At 40.9% G+C, this 19,105-nt stretch overlaps 1 protein-coding gene across 1 annotated transcript; it reads left to right on the top strand.

Annotated features, from left to right (window-relative positions):
- Nucleotides 1-6,754: 6,754 nt before the first annotated feature.
- On the top strand, nucleotides 6,755-9,339 carry LOC103626050 (putative B3 domain-containing protein Os03g0621600). The gene is made up of 5 exons (XM_008646433.3): nucleotides 6,755-6,810; nucleotides 7,286-7,423; nucleotides 7,994-8,429; nucleotides 8,508-8,695; nucleotides 8,875-9,339. The coding sequence occupies exons 2-5, from the start codon at nucleotides 7,301-7,303 to the stop codon at nucleotides 9,127-9,129; spliced, it is 1,002 nt and encodes a 333-aa protein (XP_008644655.1). The 5' UTR covers nucleotides 6,755-6,810; nucleotides 7,286-7,300; the 3' UTR covers nucleotides 9,130-9,339.
- The last annotated feature ends 9,766 nt before the right edge of the window (nucleotides 9,340-19,105 follow it).

Below are 19,105 nucleotides of genomic sequence, written 5' to 3'. Positions count from 1 at the left end.
CAAATTTGTCATGCTCTTCATACAAAAGGTCCTCTTGTTTTTCTAAGAGTCTATCTTTTTCATTCAAGGCATCAATCAATTCATTAATTTTATCTACTTTAGTTCTATCCAATCCCTTGAACAAACTAGAGTAATCTATTTCATCATCACTAGACTCATCATCACTGGAAGAATCATAAGTGACATTGTTTTGATTACATACCTTCTTCTCCCTTGCCATAAGGCATGTGTGACGCTCGTTGGGGAAGAGGGATGACTTGTTGAAGGCAGTGGCGGCGAGTCCTTCATTGTCGGAATCGGAGGAGGAGCAATCCGAATCCCACTCCTTTCCGATATGTGCCTCGCCCTTGGCCTTCTTGTAATGCTTCTTCTTTTCCCTCTTGCTCCCGTGTTCCTGGTCACTATCATTGTCGGGACAGTTAGCAATAAAATGACCCAGCTTACCGCATTTGAAGCATGATCGCTTTTCCTTGGTCTTAGTCTTGCTTGGCTGTCCCTTGCGACCCTTTAGTGCCGTCTTGAATCTTTTGATGATGAGGGCCATCTCTTCATCATTAAGACCGGCCGCCTCAATTTGCGCCACCTTGCTGGGTAGCGCCTCCTTGCTCCTTGTTGCCTTGAGAGCAATAGGTTGAGGCTCATGGATTGGGCCATTCAACGCGTCGTCCACGTACCTCGCCTCCTTGATCATCATTCGCCCGCTTACAAATTTTCCAAGAATTTCTTCGGGCGACATCTTGATGTACCTAGGATTTTCACGAATATTGTTCACCAAGTGAGGATCAAGAACGGTAAATGACCTTAGCATTAGGCGGACGACGTCGTGATCCGTCCATCGCGTGCTTCCGTAGCTCCTTATTTTGTTGATAAGGATCTTGAGCCGGTTGTATGTTTGTGTCGGCTCCTCGCCCCTTATCATCGCGAATCGTCCGAGCTCACCCTCCACCAACTCCATCTTGGTGAGTAAGGTGACATCATTCCCCTCATGAGAGATCTTGAGGGTGTCCCAAATTTGCTTGGCATTGTCCAAGCCGCTCACCTTGTGATACTCGTCCCTGCACAAAGAGGCTAGCAACACAGTAGTAGCTTGTGCATTTTTATGGATCTGTTCATTAATAAACGAAGGGCTATCCGAGCTATCAAATTTCATTCCACTTTCCACAACCTCCCAAATGCTTGGATGGAGAGAAAATAGGTGAGTACGCATTTTGTGACTCCAAAATCCGTAGTCCTCTCCATCAAAGTGAGGAGGCTTGCCAAGTGGAATGGGAAGCAAATAAGCATTTGAGCTATGCGGAATGCGCGAATAATCAAAAGAAAAGTTTGAGTTAACCGTCTTTTGTTTGTCATAGTCGTTATCGTCGTTGTCCTTTTGGGAAGAGGAAGATTCGTCGCTGTCGTAGTAGACGATCTCCTTGATGCGCCTTGTTTTCTTCTTCTTCCCTTCCTTCCGTCTATGGCCCGAGCCGGAGTCGGTAGGCTTGTCATCTTTGGGCTCGTTGACGAAGGACTCCTTCTCCTTATCGTTGATCACGATTCCCTTCCACTTAGGATCCATCTCTTCGGGCGGTTAGTCCCTTTCTTGAAGAGAACGGCTCTGATACCAATTGAGAGCACCTAGAGGGGGGTGAATAGGTGATCCTGTGAAAACTTAACCTTATAGCCACAAAAACTTGTTAAGTGTTAGCACAATGATTGCCAAGTGGCTAGAAAGGAGTCTCAACAAGACACAATACCACAAGAGATCAATCACAGAGATGACACAGTGGTTTATCCCGTGGTTCGGCCAAGACCAACGCTTGCCTACTCCACGTTGTGGCGTCCCAACGGACGAGGGTTGCAATCAACCCCTCTCAAGCGGTCCGAAGACCCACTTGAATACCACGGTGTTTTGCTTGCTTTTTCTCAATCCCGTTTGCGAGGAATCTCCACAACTTGGAGCCTCTCGCCCTTATAATTGAAGTTCACAAAGAAACACAGAGCAAGGGGGAATGAGTAACGCACACAAGACTTCAAAATATCAGAGCAACAACACGCACACAAGTCGCAACAAGAGCCCGCAACACAACTCAAAGAGTTCACAACTCCACAAGAGCTCTATATGCTATCACAATGAAACGAATGCGCGAGATCGATGTCTTGGTGCTTAGAAATGTTGTAGGAGTGCTTGGTGTTCTCCTCCATGCGCCTAGGGGTCCCTTTTATAGCCCCAAGGCAGCTAGGAGCCGTTGAAAACAAATCTGGAAGGCCATCCTTGCCTTCTGTCGTCGGGCGCACCGGACAGTCCGGTGCACACCGGACACTGTCCGGTGCCCGATTTCCTTCCTTAAGCAGCGCAGTCGACCGTTGCAGATCTGGGAGCCGTTGGCGCACCGGACATGTCCGGTGCACACCGGACAGTCCGGTGCCCCCTTCTGACCGTTGGCCAGACCACGTGTCACGCGCAGATTCCGCGGCCGACCGTTGGCTCGGCCGACCGTTGGCTCACCGGACAGTCCGGTGCACACCGGACAGTCCGGTGAATTATAGCCGTACGCCGTCGGCTGATTCCCGAGAGCGACCACTTCGCCCGAGGCAGCTTGGCGCACCGGACACTGTCCGGTGCACCACCGGACAGTCCGGTGCCCCAGACCGAAACAGCCTTTTGGCTGTACACAGCCAAATCTTCTCTTCTTTCTTATTTATGTTTCTAACACTTAGATAGGTAAATTAGTACACAAAACCAATGTACTAAGGCTTAGAAACATACCTTTACTTGTGATTTGCACTTTGTTCACCCATGGGCATAGATTCACATTTGAGCACTTGTGTTTGCACTCAATCACCAAAATACTTAGAAATGACCCAAGGGCACATTTCCCTTTCAATATGCACACTCCACGGGAGCCCCATCTCACCGCGCTCAAGCGGATTCTGTGCTACCTCCGTGGCTGCCTCGACTACGACCTCCTTCTCCGACCATCCCCGACGTCGGAGCTCGTGGTCTACACCGACGCTGACTAGGCTGGCTGTCCCGACACGCGCCGGTCCACCTCCGGTTACGCCGTGTTCCTGGGCGCCAACCTCGTCTCCTGGGTCGCCAAGCGTCAGCCCGTCGTCTCTCGCTCCAGCGCTGAAGCTGAGTACCGTGTCGTGGCCAACGGCGTGGCAGAGGCCTCCTGGTTGCCAGCTCCTCCACGAGCTCCACAGTCCCCTCCAGCGCGCCACCCTCGTCTACTGCGACAACGTCAGCGCGGTCTACCTCTCCACCTACCCCGTGCAGCATCAGCACACGAAGCATGTGAAGATCGACCTACACTTCGTCCGCGAGCGTGTCGCTGTCGGTGACGTTCGGGTTCTCAGCGTCCCCACCACGCTGCAGTTCGCCGACATCTTCGCCAAGGGGTTACCGTCGAGTATATTTTTAGACTTTTGATCCAGTCTCAACATCTGTACAGGATAAAGTTGTGACTGCGGGGGGGGTGTTAGAATACCCGTTTAGGGTTTGGGGTCTTCCCCGTGTAATGACCATCTCACCCCTGTGTAATGGGCCTGGCCCAGTTTACTCAACCTATTAATACATCACCCAACCCCTGTTAGGGTTAGGGTTTCACCATTCAACAGTATAGAGTAACTTTCTATATCGGGTGTGGGTCAAGCATTACCTTCTGTTGCCATCCGTATACTAAATTGGTAACTTCAAATTTAAAAGCCAAAAAATGGAGAAATAAGAGGTTTGATAAGTCTAAGGGCATGTGCATTGGTGTTTAATATAGTGCCTTTTGAGGTGTTTAAAGGGGACAATTGTAAAAAATTGTGGAGTCGTCTCTCCGTGAAGAGGATAGACGTCTCTGGCTCGTAACCTAAACAGCAACAAACACCTCACACTACCGGAATCACGTTCTTTACCGAGTGTCTAATACACTCGGTAAAGGTTATTTTACACTCGGCAAAGGCTTTGACGAGTGTAACACTCGGCAAAGAACACTCGGCAAATACTTTATCGGCAAAGGGTTCTTTGCCGAGTACTTTTTTCGGACACTCGGCAAATTAAGAATCATTTTTTAAAAAAAACAACAAAATATTTTTTTAAATTATAGGAACTACTCTCCAACCCTACCTATTACCTTACCCATTGCCCTATCATTTTCACTATTATTTTGAATCAAATTTATATATGTTTTGTGAATGGTGAGATTCGAACTCGCAACCTCCCTCTCGCGCATACCCTCCTATATCACTACACTAATACACTAATTATGTCTATATTACGTTTTCATTCCTCATGTACTATAATAAACCGAGAGTAATTTGATTATTTAAGGCACTAAATGAGTTCATTTGAAAATGTGACCAACTATAAAGTTGCATAACTTTTTGAGATCTACAAGTTTTATTTTAATAGTTTCTACATCCGAGACCGTTTACAAAATTTGAATTTTAAATTTGTAAAATTCACACGAATTTTTCAATGATAAGATGATTTCAAATCAAAAAGTTGTTAATTACAAAGTTTCATTACATTTCAAGACCTACAACTTTTATTTTGGTGGTTTTTCCATCCGAGATAGTTTGAAAAATTCAAATTTTAAAATTCAAACAAGTTTTGCATAACAAGATGATTTCAAACCAAAACATTGTCAACTACAAAGTTTCATAACTCTTCAATACCTACAACTTTCATATTGGTGATTTTTTCTTTCGAGAATGTTTTCAAAATTCAAATTTTAAAAATTTTAAATTCAGACGTAGTTTTCGTTGACAATATGACTTCAAATGAAAATGTTGTCAACTACAAACTTCTATAACTTCTCAAGATCTACAAAATTTATTTTGGTTGTTTGGTCATTTGTTCATCTCATATGGTGGTTCTAACAATATGCACAAATTCTATACGTCTCTCTCGTAGTTTCATAAACTACGGGAGAGATATAGGTTTTATGAACAAATTCATTTTTATTTTATCATATGAAGAAATGTTCAATATATAAATTGTACATCATGATGAGTTATACAAATTTGTAGTTGAAAACTTTTTCATTTAAATTAATTTATTGCTTTAAAATGTGATTTTTAGATTGTCTTTGCCTATTGTTAGAGAAAAAAACATTCGGCAAAGAGCTCTTTGCCGAGTGTCATAAATAAAACACTCGACAAAGAGCTCTTTGTCGAGTGTTAAAAAAAGACACTCGACAAAGAATTTTTTTGCCGAGTGTCAAAAATAAAACACTCGGCAAAAAGCTTATTCGCCGAGTGTTATCTTTTACCGAGAGTTTTTTGCGTGGCACTCGGCAAAGAGCTTTTTGCCGAGTGCCCGAAAAAAACACTCGGCAAAGAATTTGGCACTCGGCAAAGAGCCAAATTCCAGTAGTGTCACTTCCCATTGTACGAATTCGTCGTTTATTCTATCGATCACTACTGGACTCGTCTTCTTAGTGTCTCAGACACTCGGCAAAGTCCATTATACACTCGACAAAGAACACTTGACAAACATTTTATTGACAAAGGGTTCTTTGGCGACTATATTTTTTGGGGTACTCGATAAAGAAAACACTCAGCAAATTAAGAATCATAAAAAAAACAAAAAACAACAAAATAGACTTCTTTGCCGAGTGTCTCAGACACTCGACATTATACACTCGGCAAAAAACACTTGACAAACATTTTATCGGCAAATGGTTCTTTGTCGAGTACATTTTTTCGGGCACTCAGTAAAGAAAACACTCAGCAAATTAAGAATCACAAAAAACACTTGACTATATAGTTGCATAAGTTTTCAAATTATACATCTTCTATTTTGATAGTTTCTAAATCTGAGACCGTTTACAAAATTTGATTTTCAAATTTGAAAAAATTCACACGAAATTTTCTATGATAAGATGATTTTAAATAAAAGATTTGTCAATTACAAAGTTTCATTACATTTTAAGACCTACAACTTTTATTTTTGTGGTTTTTCCATCCGAGGTAGTTTGAAAAATTCAAGTTCTAAAATTTAAATATTGTTTTGCATGACAAGATGATTTCAAACCAAAACATTTTCAACTACAAAGTTTCATAACTCTTCAATACCTACAACTTTCATGTTGGTGGTTTTTTCCTTTCGAGGTCGTTTTCAAAATTCATTTTTTAAAATTTGAACATAATTTTTGTTGACAAGATGACTTTAAATAAAAAAGTTGTCAACTACAATAATTCTATAGCATCTCAAGATCTACAAAGTTTATTTTAGTTGTTTGGCCATTTGTTCATCCCACATGATAGCTCTAATAATATGCACAAATCTTATACATCTCTCTTATAGTTTCATAAACTACAAAAGGGATATATGTTTTATGAACAAATTTACTTTTGTTTTGTTATATGAAGAAATGTTCAAAATATAAATTGTGCATCATTATGAGTTATACAAATTTGTAGTTAATTTTTTCCATTTGAATTAATTTACTGTTTTAAAATACGATTTTTAAATTGTCTTTGCCTAGTGTTGAAAAAAACACTCGGCAAAGAAACTTCTTTGCCGAGTATTTTCTTTTACTAAGGGTTTTTTGTTTAGCACTTAGCAAAAAGTTTATTTGCCGACTGACCGAAAAAAAACTTTTAATAAAACATTTGGCATTCCACAAAGAGCCGAATTCAGGTAATGGATCTAATGTTGTATAAACACGTTTACTTTTATGTTTATTAATAGACTACATTTATCGACACTCTAGACACTCTCTTGTGTCGGGAGGAGCGTTTTGGTGCTGCACTGTACATGCCCTAACGTATTAAAAGCTCTCGGCGTCTCCCGATCTTCCGTCTCTCCCGAACAAGAGGAACGGGCTCAAGGTAATCATCTTCTCCTATCGTGTAGAAACGTTTCTGCGCTTGGACTTAGCAAAAATCACTGTAAGTTCTACTTGTCGTTTGGTTTCTACTGGTTTCCTTTAGATAGTCTTGAGGAAATTTCTCTGCCTTTAGATAGTCTCGAGAAATACCTTTTACCTAGTACACCATTAGAGTTTCGTGCTTTCTGTTTCTTCTGCTGCCAGTCCCCCCTTGTTAATTCCATTTTTTCTTATCTCGTGCACTCTGTGTCTCTGAGATTAATTGTTGATGTACTCTAAAATGCATTTAACTTCCTTAAAGAATGGAGCGCTAAATTGTTAATAGGATATACAGAATTACCCTGTAGTGAGGTAAATTTTTTTTTGCTCCTTACCCTTTCTTTGTTACCTATGACCTGTCCAATTTCCTTCCTTTCTTTTCACTCAAGAAGTTACTTCTCCATCCCTAGTGGATACTGTTGCAAACTTTTGTGCAGGTATATGATACCAAGATGAGAAAACCTTCCAAGGGATGCAAGGAGAGGGACGCGAATTACCACCGGAATGATCACACAGATGACCATGGCGGCAAGCACTTCTTCAAGGTTTTGGTTGGTGATTTCCACAAAAGATTGGTGAGCCATTTTCTCGCACACTGTGTTTCCGGCTATTCAGCATGTGGAATACTGAAATGTGTTCATTTACCTTCTCAGAAGTGAAGCGATTTTTGTTACTAATTCAATACTGTGGACTGTGGTAGTGTTTCCAATTTATGATTAGCATGTTGTTCTTAATACTACTGATCAAAGATCTATTTTGGTAAGCCATGAATGGAATAACATCACTTGCAAGTTACAAGACAAATAATGGCAGTGCTATTTTATGGCAATCCTTCTGCACACCACGGGACAGAGTCAAAAATATTTACTGATTTTACAAGATATATTTGCAGCAGTAATATCAAACAGCTTTTTAAATAATGAAAATGAATTAATCAAGTTGTAGAAACTCTTTGATTCTTTAGTTGCTAGCTATTTTGCATCTGGAATCAACTTTAGTGTTTCGTTATACGATGTTGTGCATATCTTGTTTAAAGATAATTAACTGTGATTATATCAACCAAATTTGCAATTACAGCGACGCCGATTTTATACAGCTCCCTTGCCTCATCTGAACTTTGTTCCGCGTTAATCTTGTTGCGGCAGGTCATACCGGGTAAATTTGCTAAACATTTCGCAGACAAGGTAGAAGGAAGTATTACGCTTGAATCACTTGGTGGGTATACTTTTGATGTCCAAGTTGCAAAGGATCTGGGCAGAGTAGTGCTTCAATCCGCCGGGTGGAAGTCGTTTGTTAGTGCCCATTACTTGAAAAAGATGGACTTCTTGGTATTCAAGTACGACGGGATGTCTCGGATGAAGGTTCTAATATTCGATCCTAGTGGTTGCGAGAAAGTACCACCAAGTTTTGTCGCAGAAAATGCTAGTAGTGGTGGAGTTAAGAGAGAAGCACCCATTGGCCTTTCAGGCAGCTATGCTCGTCTTCCCATGAAAGCACCAGAAACTAAAAGGAAATCATGGAAGCAAATGGACAGGAGTAGGATCATTATGAATGCATCAAGCTCCCTGTCCAACTCATCAGGTTGAGTCACAATGTCAAACCTAGTGGCATCTACGTACATCTACAAGATCATGACATCGTTATTCTTTTTGGTTACAGGAGGCATGGCATCTTCAGAAGATGATGAAGCACATCCTGTTCCGAGTTACATGCTCCCACAAGGCACCAGGCTTGATAGATTACAAAAGAAGATTCTGAAAGAGCGACTCCGAGACATTTGTTCTGAAATCCCCATCTATGTGTGTGTCTTGAAGAAGACAAACATTTCTGGACACTCTCAAGCCCTGGTGAGTTATGTTTTTTTTTGTGTGTGTTTGTTCCCGGATTGATATTGCATTTCAAATGCACGTCGTTTGACGGGCAGGTTGTTTAGATGCACTGAAGAGATTTGAAAGCGAAGTTCGATGGTAAACTTCAATTTGTTTCAATTTTCCAGCACTGAAAACCCTTTTCCCTCTGTAACCAGGAATTCTCCATCAACTATTCTGATTTATATCTTCCATTCAAGAGCAGAGAGTTGATTCTTCGGTGCCATGGCAATAGCTGGGAAGTGCTGTTACGCGTTAAGCTTCCGGGAGCTCCACGCAAATGCAAAAGGCTTTGCAAAGGGTGGGCACGGTTTGCAGGCGACAACAGTTTGCAGCTGGGAGATATCTGCCTCTTTGAGCCACTTGATACCAAGAATGGCACGATGAATGTGCATATCATTCGCAGAGACTGAGATTTGGGGAATGCTTTCTGCTGCTGTTTCGACTAATGCTGCAGTGGCAGTAGTGCTTTTGGTCTTGATAAGAGTGGCTTATGGTCATGTCAGCCATTGATGCCAACTTTTGTAGTGGTGGTATTAACGCTTATATGCTTGGCCTTGACAAGGTTCCAGCTTAGTCTGTTGAGTGGTGATTGGTGAACAATATAATCTATGGTCTATCCATCGCCCTGATTAGTTAAACGATTCAGGGCCATGCCGGCAAATTCCAAGGCCCTGTGCTAAACTTCAAAACAGACCCTATTTTCTACAAAATTATAACATACCTGTTTAATTCTGAATTGCGAACAAATTAACAGATGACACTTGTGACTCTTTGTAATAAATTTATTAATAGATCTTTTTAGACTCAATTAAAATTTTAATTCTTTGCTTCTTCTTATGTTTCTAGTAACCTGGATCCTATTTTCTAGATGAAATTTTGAAAGACATTACTTTGATGCTCACTGTTTCCACGTGAATACAATAAAAAAAACCAATCAATATTCAATAGACAGCTTATGCTAATCAAGTGGCAGCAAGTGGAACACAGAAAAAATGTTAAAGGTAGATTAAGAAAATTACATGTAAACACAAGTGGCAACACGGGCAGGAACTTAACAGCATGTGTGTAGGGATTAGGGACACAAGTGCAGCCGCAAGGGCTATAGGGAGAGGGACACACGACAGCCGTCATTTGGTGTCAAGCGAACACAAGAGCGCGCTAGCAGTCAAGGGATGAAAACGGTTATCAGTTTTTTTTTCGTTTTTCTTTGATTGCGAATAAATATGATATAGAATCTGCTATACAAATATGTATTCTTGTTTTTAGCATTGAGCTTATAAAGATTCATAAAAGGTAAACCTTAAATTTATTCTATATTTTCTCAAATAATAGATGTAAAATTCGATATGGATTTGGAAACAAATTCGATAATTTTTATATTTTTTTGTTACATGAGCAAATATGCATAAAAAATATGCAAAATTTTATTCTTATTTGTAATAATATGCTTGATAACATAAGAAAAGATCATCATTAAATTTTATACATATCTATTTTAAATTATTAAATTTACCCTAACGGATCGGATTACGGATTACCACTTCTATCCCTCAGTCGTTGGCAGATCTAGAGGGGGCTAGGAGCTCCAGCCCCTGCGCCTGCTTGCACATAGGAGGAAGGGAGAAGATAGTAGAGGAGGAAGAGAGATGAAGAAAGAGGAGGAGGAGGAAGGGGGAGGGAGGAAGAGGAGGATGGAAGAAGGGAGAGAAAGGGAGAAGAGAAGAAAAGGAGAGGAAGGAAGAAGATGATGAAGAAAAAAAGAATAATAGAAGAAAAAAAAGATCATAATAGTACCTAGTACGCGCGACCAATGCTAGATCCACCACTGCTAGCAGTCATCCATGGTGAAGCCTAAAGAAAAAAAAACATAGCAGTTGTCAGGCTAAATAGTGGGCGAGATATAATTGATCAATCGTGAATGCAGGAAGACGGAAGAGTTGAGGCTGCTTCGTTTGTAATCTATCCGTGTTTTTGCTTTTGCAGCATGGCACACCATTATCTACGTCCCTCGCCATGGATAAATTGGTGAGAAACTTCCTCGCTGGCCTGGAATAATAGCTACCTTAGTTTGATCGGTGGCCTCACCTCATCTCATTCATGTTCATGGCGACCACGAGAACCAAACACGTACGTCATGATCTTTCCCTTCCCTACCTAGGGCCACCATGCCAGCTCCCTTGCCATCACCGGCCTCCTCGCCCGTGAGCTCCCGGACGCCGCCATCTCATATCCACTCCAGGCAACGTCGCCGCCCTAATCTCCTTCTTGTCTGCCGTGGCGCAGACCACCTCTATTGGATTTATGGTATACTTATACTCTAAACTTTTATATAAAAAAGAAACAAATTTGTAACAGTTGATAATAAAAAGGTTAATGGTACAATGATTAAAAACGGATGATAATAAGAAGATGGACAGAACAGACAGAGCAAATTGTTTCCTCCATAACAAGAGAATAGTTTAGGGGTGCCGACGGAGCGGGAGATGGCTCGAAAAAAATGGCTGTCGTCTTCCTCCTCCTGTAGCATCGTGGACCAGAAGCTTTCTGGGCCGCCTTCTTCACGCGCGCACAAGGTCCGGCTCGGTTCGCTCGCGGTGGGAAAGCACGCGACGGATGGAAGTCCTCTTGACGCGGCCCAGAACTCCTCGCGTCCTTCTCATCGAGGTGAGGTAAAATCTCCTTGTTCCGTCTTAGGGTTTCCGTCGGACTTTGTTGGCTCGCACTCTTTTCCGCATCTTGCTTCCTCGCTTTCGCGACTTTGGTCACTGCCATCGTCGATTCGTGCTAGCTTCCGCGGTGGGTGGTTTGAATCCCTGATTCGTCCCCCGCTTGTGGACGAGGAGTGGTCGGCGCTGTCTTGTGCGGCGTAGGTGTCAAAGATGGATCCGAAGGGGCGAAACCCTAACTGGGACCGGTGGAATCAGAAAGAAAACCCTCAAGGTTCCCAGACGTGGAACAAGATCCGGAATCCCAGCTGGAGATTGAAGCCGATTCCTGGAAAATCGGACGTCAAGGATGACATTGGCGCTTCGTCTGCTGGCGAGGGAGGTCACACCGGTATCCTCAAAACCCCTCCTGTGGCTCTGAAAAAAGAGGTTGAGGTTGTGCGTCGTCCTTTTTGTCAAAAATGTGGGGTTGATGGCCACCATGCTCGTGATTGCTTTTGGTCCTTGTGGTGTGATATTTGTCACAAAGAAACCCACATGACTGCCCGATGTGTGTTGCCTAAACAGAACAAACCTTTGTATGCCTATTGTGGGTATGGCGGCTGATGGATTAGGGTTTTACTCTTCCCATTTTGCGAAACCCTTGTCCAGAAAACCTAAAAGAAGTTTCATCGGTTTGGTGACTGTTATGGAGGGTTTGATTTCTGTTGAAGATCTTGAGAAAGACTTCGGGTTCCACTTTCCTTGGGGCAAGACTTGGAAAGCCACCAAGTGTCATGTCGGTTTCCTTATGCAGTTTCCTTCTCAAGAGAAGCTTGATGAAATGATTAATTTCCCTGAACTCAAAATGAAAATGTCGGGAGCGAAAATTTCTGTTTCACATTGGAGTTCTCAAGCCAAACCTAAATCTAAATTGCATGCAGTGTGGATTGTGGCCGAAAATGTGCTAGAGGAGCTGCAAAATTATCAGGCTATATGTGAATTAGGTTCTACCATAAGGGCTGTTGAAGAAGTGGATATCCTATCTTTAGATTCTAAAGATATGGTTAGATTCAAAGTCCATGTTAAGAGTGTTGCTATGATTCCTGAAAGTCGCCTAGAGGGGGGGTGAATAGGGCGAAACTAAAATTCACAACTACAAGCCGGGTTAGCGTTAGAAATAATAATGAGTCCGAGAGAGAGGGCGCAAAACAAATCGCAAGCGAATGAAGAGTGTGACACGCGGATTTGTTTTACCAAGGTTCGGTTCTCGCAAACCTACTCCCCGTTGAGGAGGCCACAAAGGCCGGGTCTCTTTCAACCCTTACCCTCTCTCAAACGGTCCCTCGGACCGAGTGAGCTTCTCTTCTCAAATCAAACCGGGAACAAAACTTCCCCGCAAGGACCACCACACAATTGGTGTCTCTTGCCTCGGTTACAATGAAGTTTTGATCACAAGAACAAGTGAGAAAGAAAGAAGCAATCCAAGCGCAAGAGCTCAAAAGAACACGACAAATCTCTCTCGCTATTCACTAAAGCCTTGTGTGGAATTGGAGAGGATTTGATCACTTGAGTGTGTCTAGAATTGAATGCCTAGCTCTTGTAAGTGGTTGAGAAGTGGAAAACTTGGATGACTTGAATGTGGGGTGGTTGGGGGGTATTTATAGCCCCAACCACCAAACTAGCCGTTTGGTGGAGGCTGTCTGTCGTATGGTGCACCGGACAGTCCGGTGCACACCGGACATGTCCGGTGCGACAGCCACGTCACCCGGCCGTTAGGGTTCCGACCGTTGGAGCTCTGACTGCTAGGCCCGCCTGGATGTCCGGTGGCGCACCGGACATGCACTGTGGAGTGTCCGGTGCGCCAGCATGGGCGTGTCTGACTTCTGCGCGCGCTGGCGCGCATTTAATGCGCTGCAGGTAGCCGTTGGCGCCTGAAGTAGCCGTTGTCCCGCAGTCACACCGGACAGTCCGGTGTACACCGAACATGTCCGGTGAATTATAGTGGAGTAGCCGATGCGAATTCCCGAGACTGGCGAGTTCAGAGCCGCGTCTCCTTGGAGCACCGGACACTGTCCGGTGTACACCGGACAGTCCGGTGAATTATAGCCCGCCGACTCTGAGAATTCCCGAAGGTGCGAAGTTCAGCTTGGAGTTCCCTGGTACACCGGACACAGTTCGGTGCGCCCGACCAGGGTGCCTTCGGTTGTCCCTTTACTCCTTTGTTTGAACCCTTTCTCTTGATCTTTTTATTGGCTTATTGTGAACCTTTGGTACCTGTAGATCTTATAGACTTAGGCAAACTAGTTAGTCCAATTATTTGTGTTGGGCAATTCAACCACCAAAATTAGTTTAGGAAATAGGTGTAAGCCTAATTCCCTTTCAATTCCTCCTATCATTGAGGTGGGTGTTAAACCTTTCCTTTATGACATTTTCTTTAAGATTGATGATATCACTGAGGAGGGTTGGAATGATGATTCTATTAACCTTGGTAAAAGAGCTTCAGTGGATAGGCAAGGTCTGGATGACCCTACTTGTGAAAAAACTGGCAAAAAAGCCAGGAATGTGGGAGAAAAATCGTTTAAAGAAGAACTGGTATTGGAAAACGTTGGTGAGATGTCCTCTCATGGCAAAGCTGTTATTCAGAAGACTGACTTGGGAATTGTGAATGAGGACCTAAACCCAATTTCTGAAGATCCTAATAATGAAGATGAAGAATTTCATGAAAGTGAAGATGATCTCTTAAGTTCTCAAGATTTGGAAGAATTTGCCAAAGATGATGAGGGAGTCATCCCTTCTTCTCAAGGGAAAAACAACAAGTCTCCTGTGGGTAACCAAAAAGAAGGTTCTGATAAAATAGAGTCTGGAAAACAAGTTGTTGGTATGGAAGTTGATCATGGTGATGGCATAAGAAGGAGCAGCAGACTTGAAGCTAATGATGACATGAAGATTGCAGATAAAGCGACAGCGAGAGCTATGGCTAAGGATGCCTTCCTGACAAAAGGTATGATTTCTAATCCTTTCTCTGTCCTTAATTCTGATAATCATGTGCTTTTGTCTATTGCTTCGGAGTTAGACATAGAATTAAGAAATTCTTTGGAGGAATCAATATCAAACCTGGAATTAATTAAATCTTTGGAATTATCTAGAAATACTTTGGTATGTAGGGCTGCTGGCAATCATTTTAATTATCTTTCTCAAAAAGATTCTGATTCTGAGATGGATAGAGTTATTCAGGATGTTAAGGAAAACAATCATTTGAATGAATTGGAGGATGTTATGATATTAAGAAAAGGAAGAAAAATTCAGTATAGAAAAAACTCAGTCAAGAAAAATAAGAAAAAATCTTCTGCTAAAATCAGATATGAGGTTGAAAAAGGGAAAAATATCCCTCCAGTCCCAAACCCTAACTATTCAGAATGATAGGTCTCATTTGGAATTGTCAGGGGTTGGGCAAGGGTATAAAAATTGAATTCTCAAAAGAGTTAATTAGAAAGGAGAGAATTGACTTTATTGGGATCCAAGAGACCAATAAAAAATCCTTTGAAGATTCTTGGTTGAATTCTATTAGCGGTAATAGAAATTTTGCCTGGTTCTGGTCTCCAGCCAAAGGGAGATCTGGTGGTTTGCTTGTTGGTTTTGATGCTGATATTTTTTATATCAGACAAGTTGAGAAAGTGGAGTTTATGATTAGGGTTCTTCTGGCTCATAAAGAAAGTGGTTTTGTTTGGAATTTTATTAATGTTTATGGTGCTGCTCAGAATGATCACAAGCAAATTTTTCTGTCTGAGTTGGCTTCCTTTTGCTCAAAATGCAATTACCCTATGTTGATAGGAGGTGATTTTAACATTCTAAGGAAAGAATCTGATAAGAACAAGCCTGGGGGAACGAATTGTTGGAGTTCTTTGTTTAATTCTATCATTGATATTCACAGTTTGATTGAACTTGATTTGAGTGGAAGAATGTATACCCGGTCAAATAATAGGGACCCTCCCACTTTTGAAAAATTGGATAGATTTCTGGCTAGTCCAGAATGGGTCCTTCATTTCAAAAATGTGGTGGTAACTGGTCTTGATAGAACTCTATCCGATCATGTTCCTCTCTGTCTTAAAACTGATTTCCGTGTATCTCCTAAAAGAGACTTCAGATATGAGCTGCGCTGGAAATTTCGTCCGGATTTCAAAGATATTGTTTGGAATAGTTGGTCTCTTCCGGTTAAAAGTCGTTCTAATATCGGTATTTGGAAAGAAAAAAATTAAAAGGCTGAAAAACGTTGAAGGGTTGGAATATTAATGTTGAAGGCAGATATTCTAAGCTTAAAAAAGAGTTAAGCCAAAAAATTGATTTTATGGATAAAAAAAGTGAAAGTATTGGTATTTCTCACGAGGAAAGACTTGAAAAATTAGATTTGGAGTGGAACTTAAAGAATTTGATGGTTGAAGAATGCTATAAAAGAAAACAGATGGCTAGAGAAAAATTTATTAACGAGGGTGATGAAAACTCCAGATATTTTCATCTTATTGCCAAGGGTAAAAAAAAGAAGAGTTAAAATTCTTTCCTTAGTTCATGAGGAAAATATTGTTAGTGCTAATGATGAGATCAACAAAGTGGCTACTGATTTCTACAGAGATCTTTTTGGTCCTTCTCAAGTGTCGAGCATTAATATGTCTAATTTTCATATGAATAGGCTTAGTGAGGAGGATCATTTTTTGCTCACTGCTCCTTTTACCATTGAGGAAATTAAATTGGTTGTGTTTAGTTTAAAACATAACAGTGCCACGGGCCCTGATGGTATTCCTGCTGAATTTTTTCAAGATTTTTGGGAGCTCATCCATATTGATTTGTGGAACTTATTCAAAGACTTTTATGATGGGGTGCTTGACATTAAAAGACTAAACTTTGGTCTTGTGACTCTGATTCCTAAAGTTGATAATCCTACTGATATGCGGAATTTTAGACCGATTTATCTTCTAAACGTCTGTTATAAAATCATTACTAAAGTTCTGACGAATAGACTTGCCTCTTGTATCACTAAAGTGATCAGTATATATCAATATGGTTTTATTAAAGGGAGATATATCATGGATGGTGTGGTGTCTTTAAATGAAATTCTTCATGAAGTGAAGAAAAAAAAGCAAAGTGGAGTGATTCTTAAGATTGATTTTGAAAAGGCTTATGATAAAGTTAACTGGCAATTTTTGTATTGCATGATGCAAAAAAAAGGATTTGGTGACATTTGGAGTGATTGAGTTATGAAGACTGTTAGAGGAGGTAAAGTGGCGATTAAGACTAATGACTTAATTGGTCCTTATTTCGCAACTCATAAAGGTGTTCGACAGGGTGGTCCTTTTTCACCCCTTTTGTTTAATTTGGTTGCTGATGGTTTGGCTTGTATTATTCAACAAGCTCAGGAAAAAGGTTTGATTTGTGGCCTGATCCCTCACATCATTCTGAATGGTTGTTGTTGTTTACAATACGCTGATGATACTATCTTTCTGATTCAAGATTGTTTGGAAGGAGCTAGAAATCTTAAATTTATCCTCTGTCTTTTTGAACACATGTCTGGGATGAAAATAAATTTTCACAAAAGTGAAATTTTTTGTTTGGGGGAAGCTAAGGAGTTCACTGATTTATATGCTGACATTTTCACTAGCCCTGTTGGTAGCCTTCCAATGAAGTATCTTGGTGTTCCCATTGACAATAAGAAGGTTAGCAAGTCTCTTTGGAGTCCAATGCTAGAAAAAATGGATAAAAGACTTGCTGGTTGGAAAGGTAGATTACTGAGTTTGGGAGGTAGATTGACTCTTCTGAATAGTTCGCTTTCTAATGTACCTTTGTACATGTTATCGATTTATCCGGCTCCTAAATCGGTTATTAAAAAGTTGGATTTGCTCAGGAAAAGGCTTCTTTGGCAAGGTGGCTCCCAAACGAAAAAATGCATTTGGTTAACTGGAATACGGTTTGCTCCTCCAAAAGTTTAGGTGGTTTAGGTGTGTTGAATCTAGGTTCTATGAATGATGCTATGTTGATCAAATGGCTTTGGAATTTGGAAAATTCTAGTGGTTTATGGCAGAGAATAATTACTGAAAAATATATTAAGGGAAAACCCCTTATCTCAGTTAAACAAAGACAGACTGACTCTCAGTTTTGGAAAAAACTCTTAAGTCTCAGTGAGATTTTCTTTAAGTATTCGAAGATGGTTGTTGGTAATGGTTGTCGTACTAGTTTCTGGAAAAGTTGCTGGATTGGTGATGAGCCTCTTGCTGTGATGTTTCCTATTCTGTTCGATCTGACTATAGATAAAGATATTACGATGAATAAAGTTCTGTCTTCGAATTTTGATGCTCTTTCTTTCAGAAGAAGAATGACTGGCAATCTTCAGGGGTTCTATGATGATTTAGTTGCTTTATGTTCTGATTATAATTTGTCAAATCAAGAAGACAAACTTATTTGGAGATTGGGCAATAAAGGGTTCACTGTCAATTCTTTATATAAGAAAAATTCGATGGATCAGATCAAGGTGCCTTATAGATTTCTGTGGAAATCTAAATTACCTCAAAAAATTAAAGTTTTCCTCTGGCTGTTAATAAGAAACAAAATTCTTACAAAAGATAACCTGAAGAAAAGAAATTGGAAGGGTTATGATGAATGTTGTTTTTGTGGTGGCAAGGAATCGATTGATCATTTATTTTTTAAATGCTCTGTTGCCAGATTTGTTTGGAGAGTGGTTCAAATTGCTCTCAATCTGGATTACATTCCAAAAAATATTGATGAAATCTGTGATAGCTGGATGAAAAATTATAAAAACAAAATTTCAAACCTTCTGATTTTTGGCTGCGGTGCTACGTTTTGGGCTATTTGGAGAACCAGAAATGATTGGTTTTTTGGTGAAAAAATTTTGATTGACCCTGCTAACATAATATTTCTTTGTTGCTTCTGGTTGGATGCTTGGGCCATTCGACAGAGAGAGAAGGAAAAAAGGATGGTGGTCCAAGGAAGCCAACTTATCCGAAAGATAATAAGTGAAGCGATGAGCAGGGCTTTCGGATGGTGTCCGAGGGATCGTCGTATTTCTGGCTGAAGTCTCCGTATTGGCTTGTGCTTCTTCTCTTGGTGATTAGTGCAGTCCAAGTACTTTTGGAAAAAACTGTGTTAGGGGTTTGTTAAATCTGAGACTTGTTAGCTGGTTTGCTCCTTTTGGCCCTTGTCCATTGTAAATAAGCATGGCTTAAAAACTGTGGTGCTGTTAGATCGGAGATTGGTGGAGTCTGGCTTCTGCTTTTCTTGTTAGATTGTAGAAGTTAGTTTCACTAGTCTCTAATTCTGGTGATGGGTCTTGTCTCATCGTTCTGGTATGTAATAAACTGGTTCCTATTTCCTAATGAAATAGGGGGCTATGCCCCTTCGTCAAAAAAAAAAAGAAGATGGACAATAGTACAAGAGTCTGAGTATTTTTTATGGACCGAGTTAACACTGTTTTGTGTTTATAATGGAATGGGTACAAATAGGTTTCGTTTTAAAAAAAGGCAACCATACAAAGTTCAAAAAATAATGACAAAAATAGAGTTAAAGTCATGAGCAAAAGTAAGTTAAAGTCATGAGCAAGAGCAACCATGCAATTGTCTCAAATAGTTATGGCCCAACCTAATGGAAACATATTTTCACCAGAACTATGGGCTGATTTCCATGGGCCCAAGGCCCAGTACTGTATTTTTTTTTCTAAAATTCTAAGCCGCAAAAA

This window comes from Zea mays, chromosome 5 (assembly GCF_902167145.1).
Source record: "Zea mays cultivar B73 chromosome 5, Zm-B73-REFERENCE-NAM-5.0, whole genome shotgun sequence".
Taxonomy (NCBI): domain Eukaryota; kingdom Viridiplantae; phylum Streptophyta; class Magnoliopsida; order Poales; family Poaceae; genus Zea; species Zea mays.
Note: the sequence above shows the minus strand (reverse complement) of the source record. Positions and strands in the feature narration are given on the sequence as shown.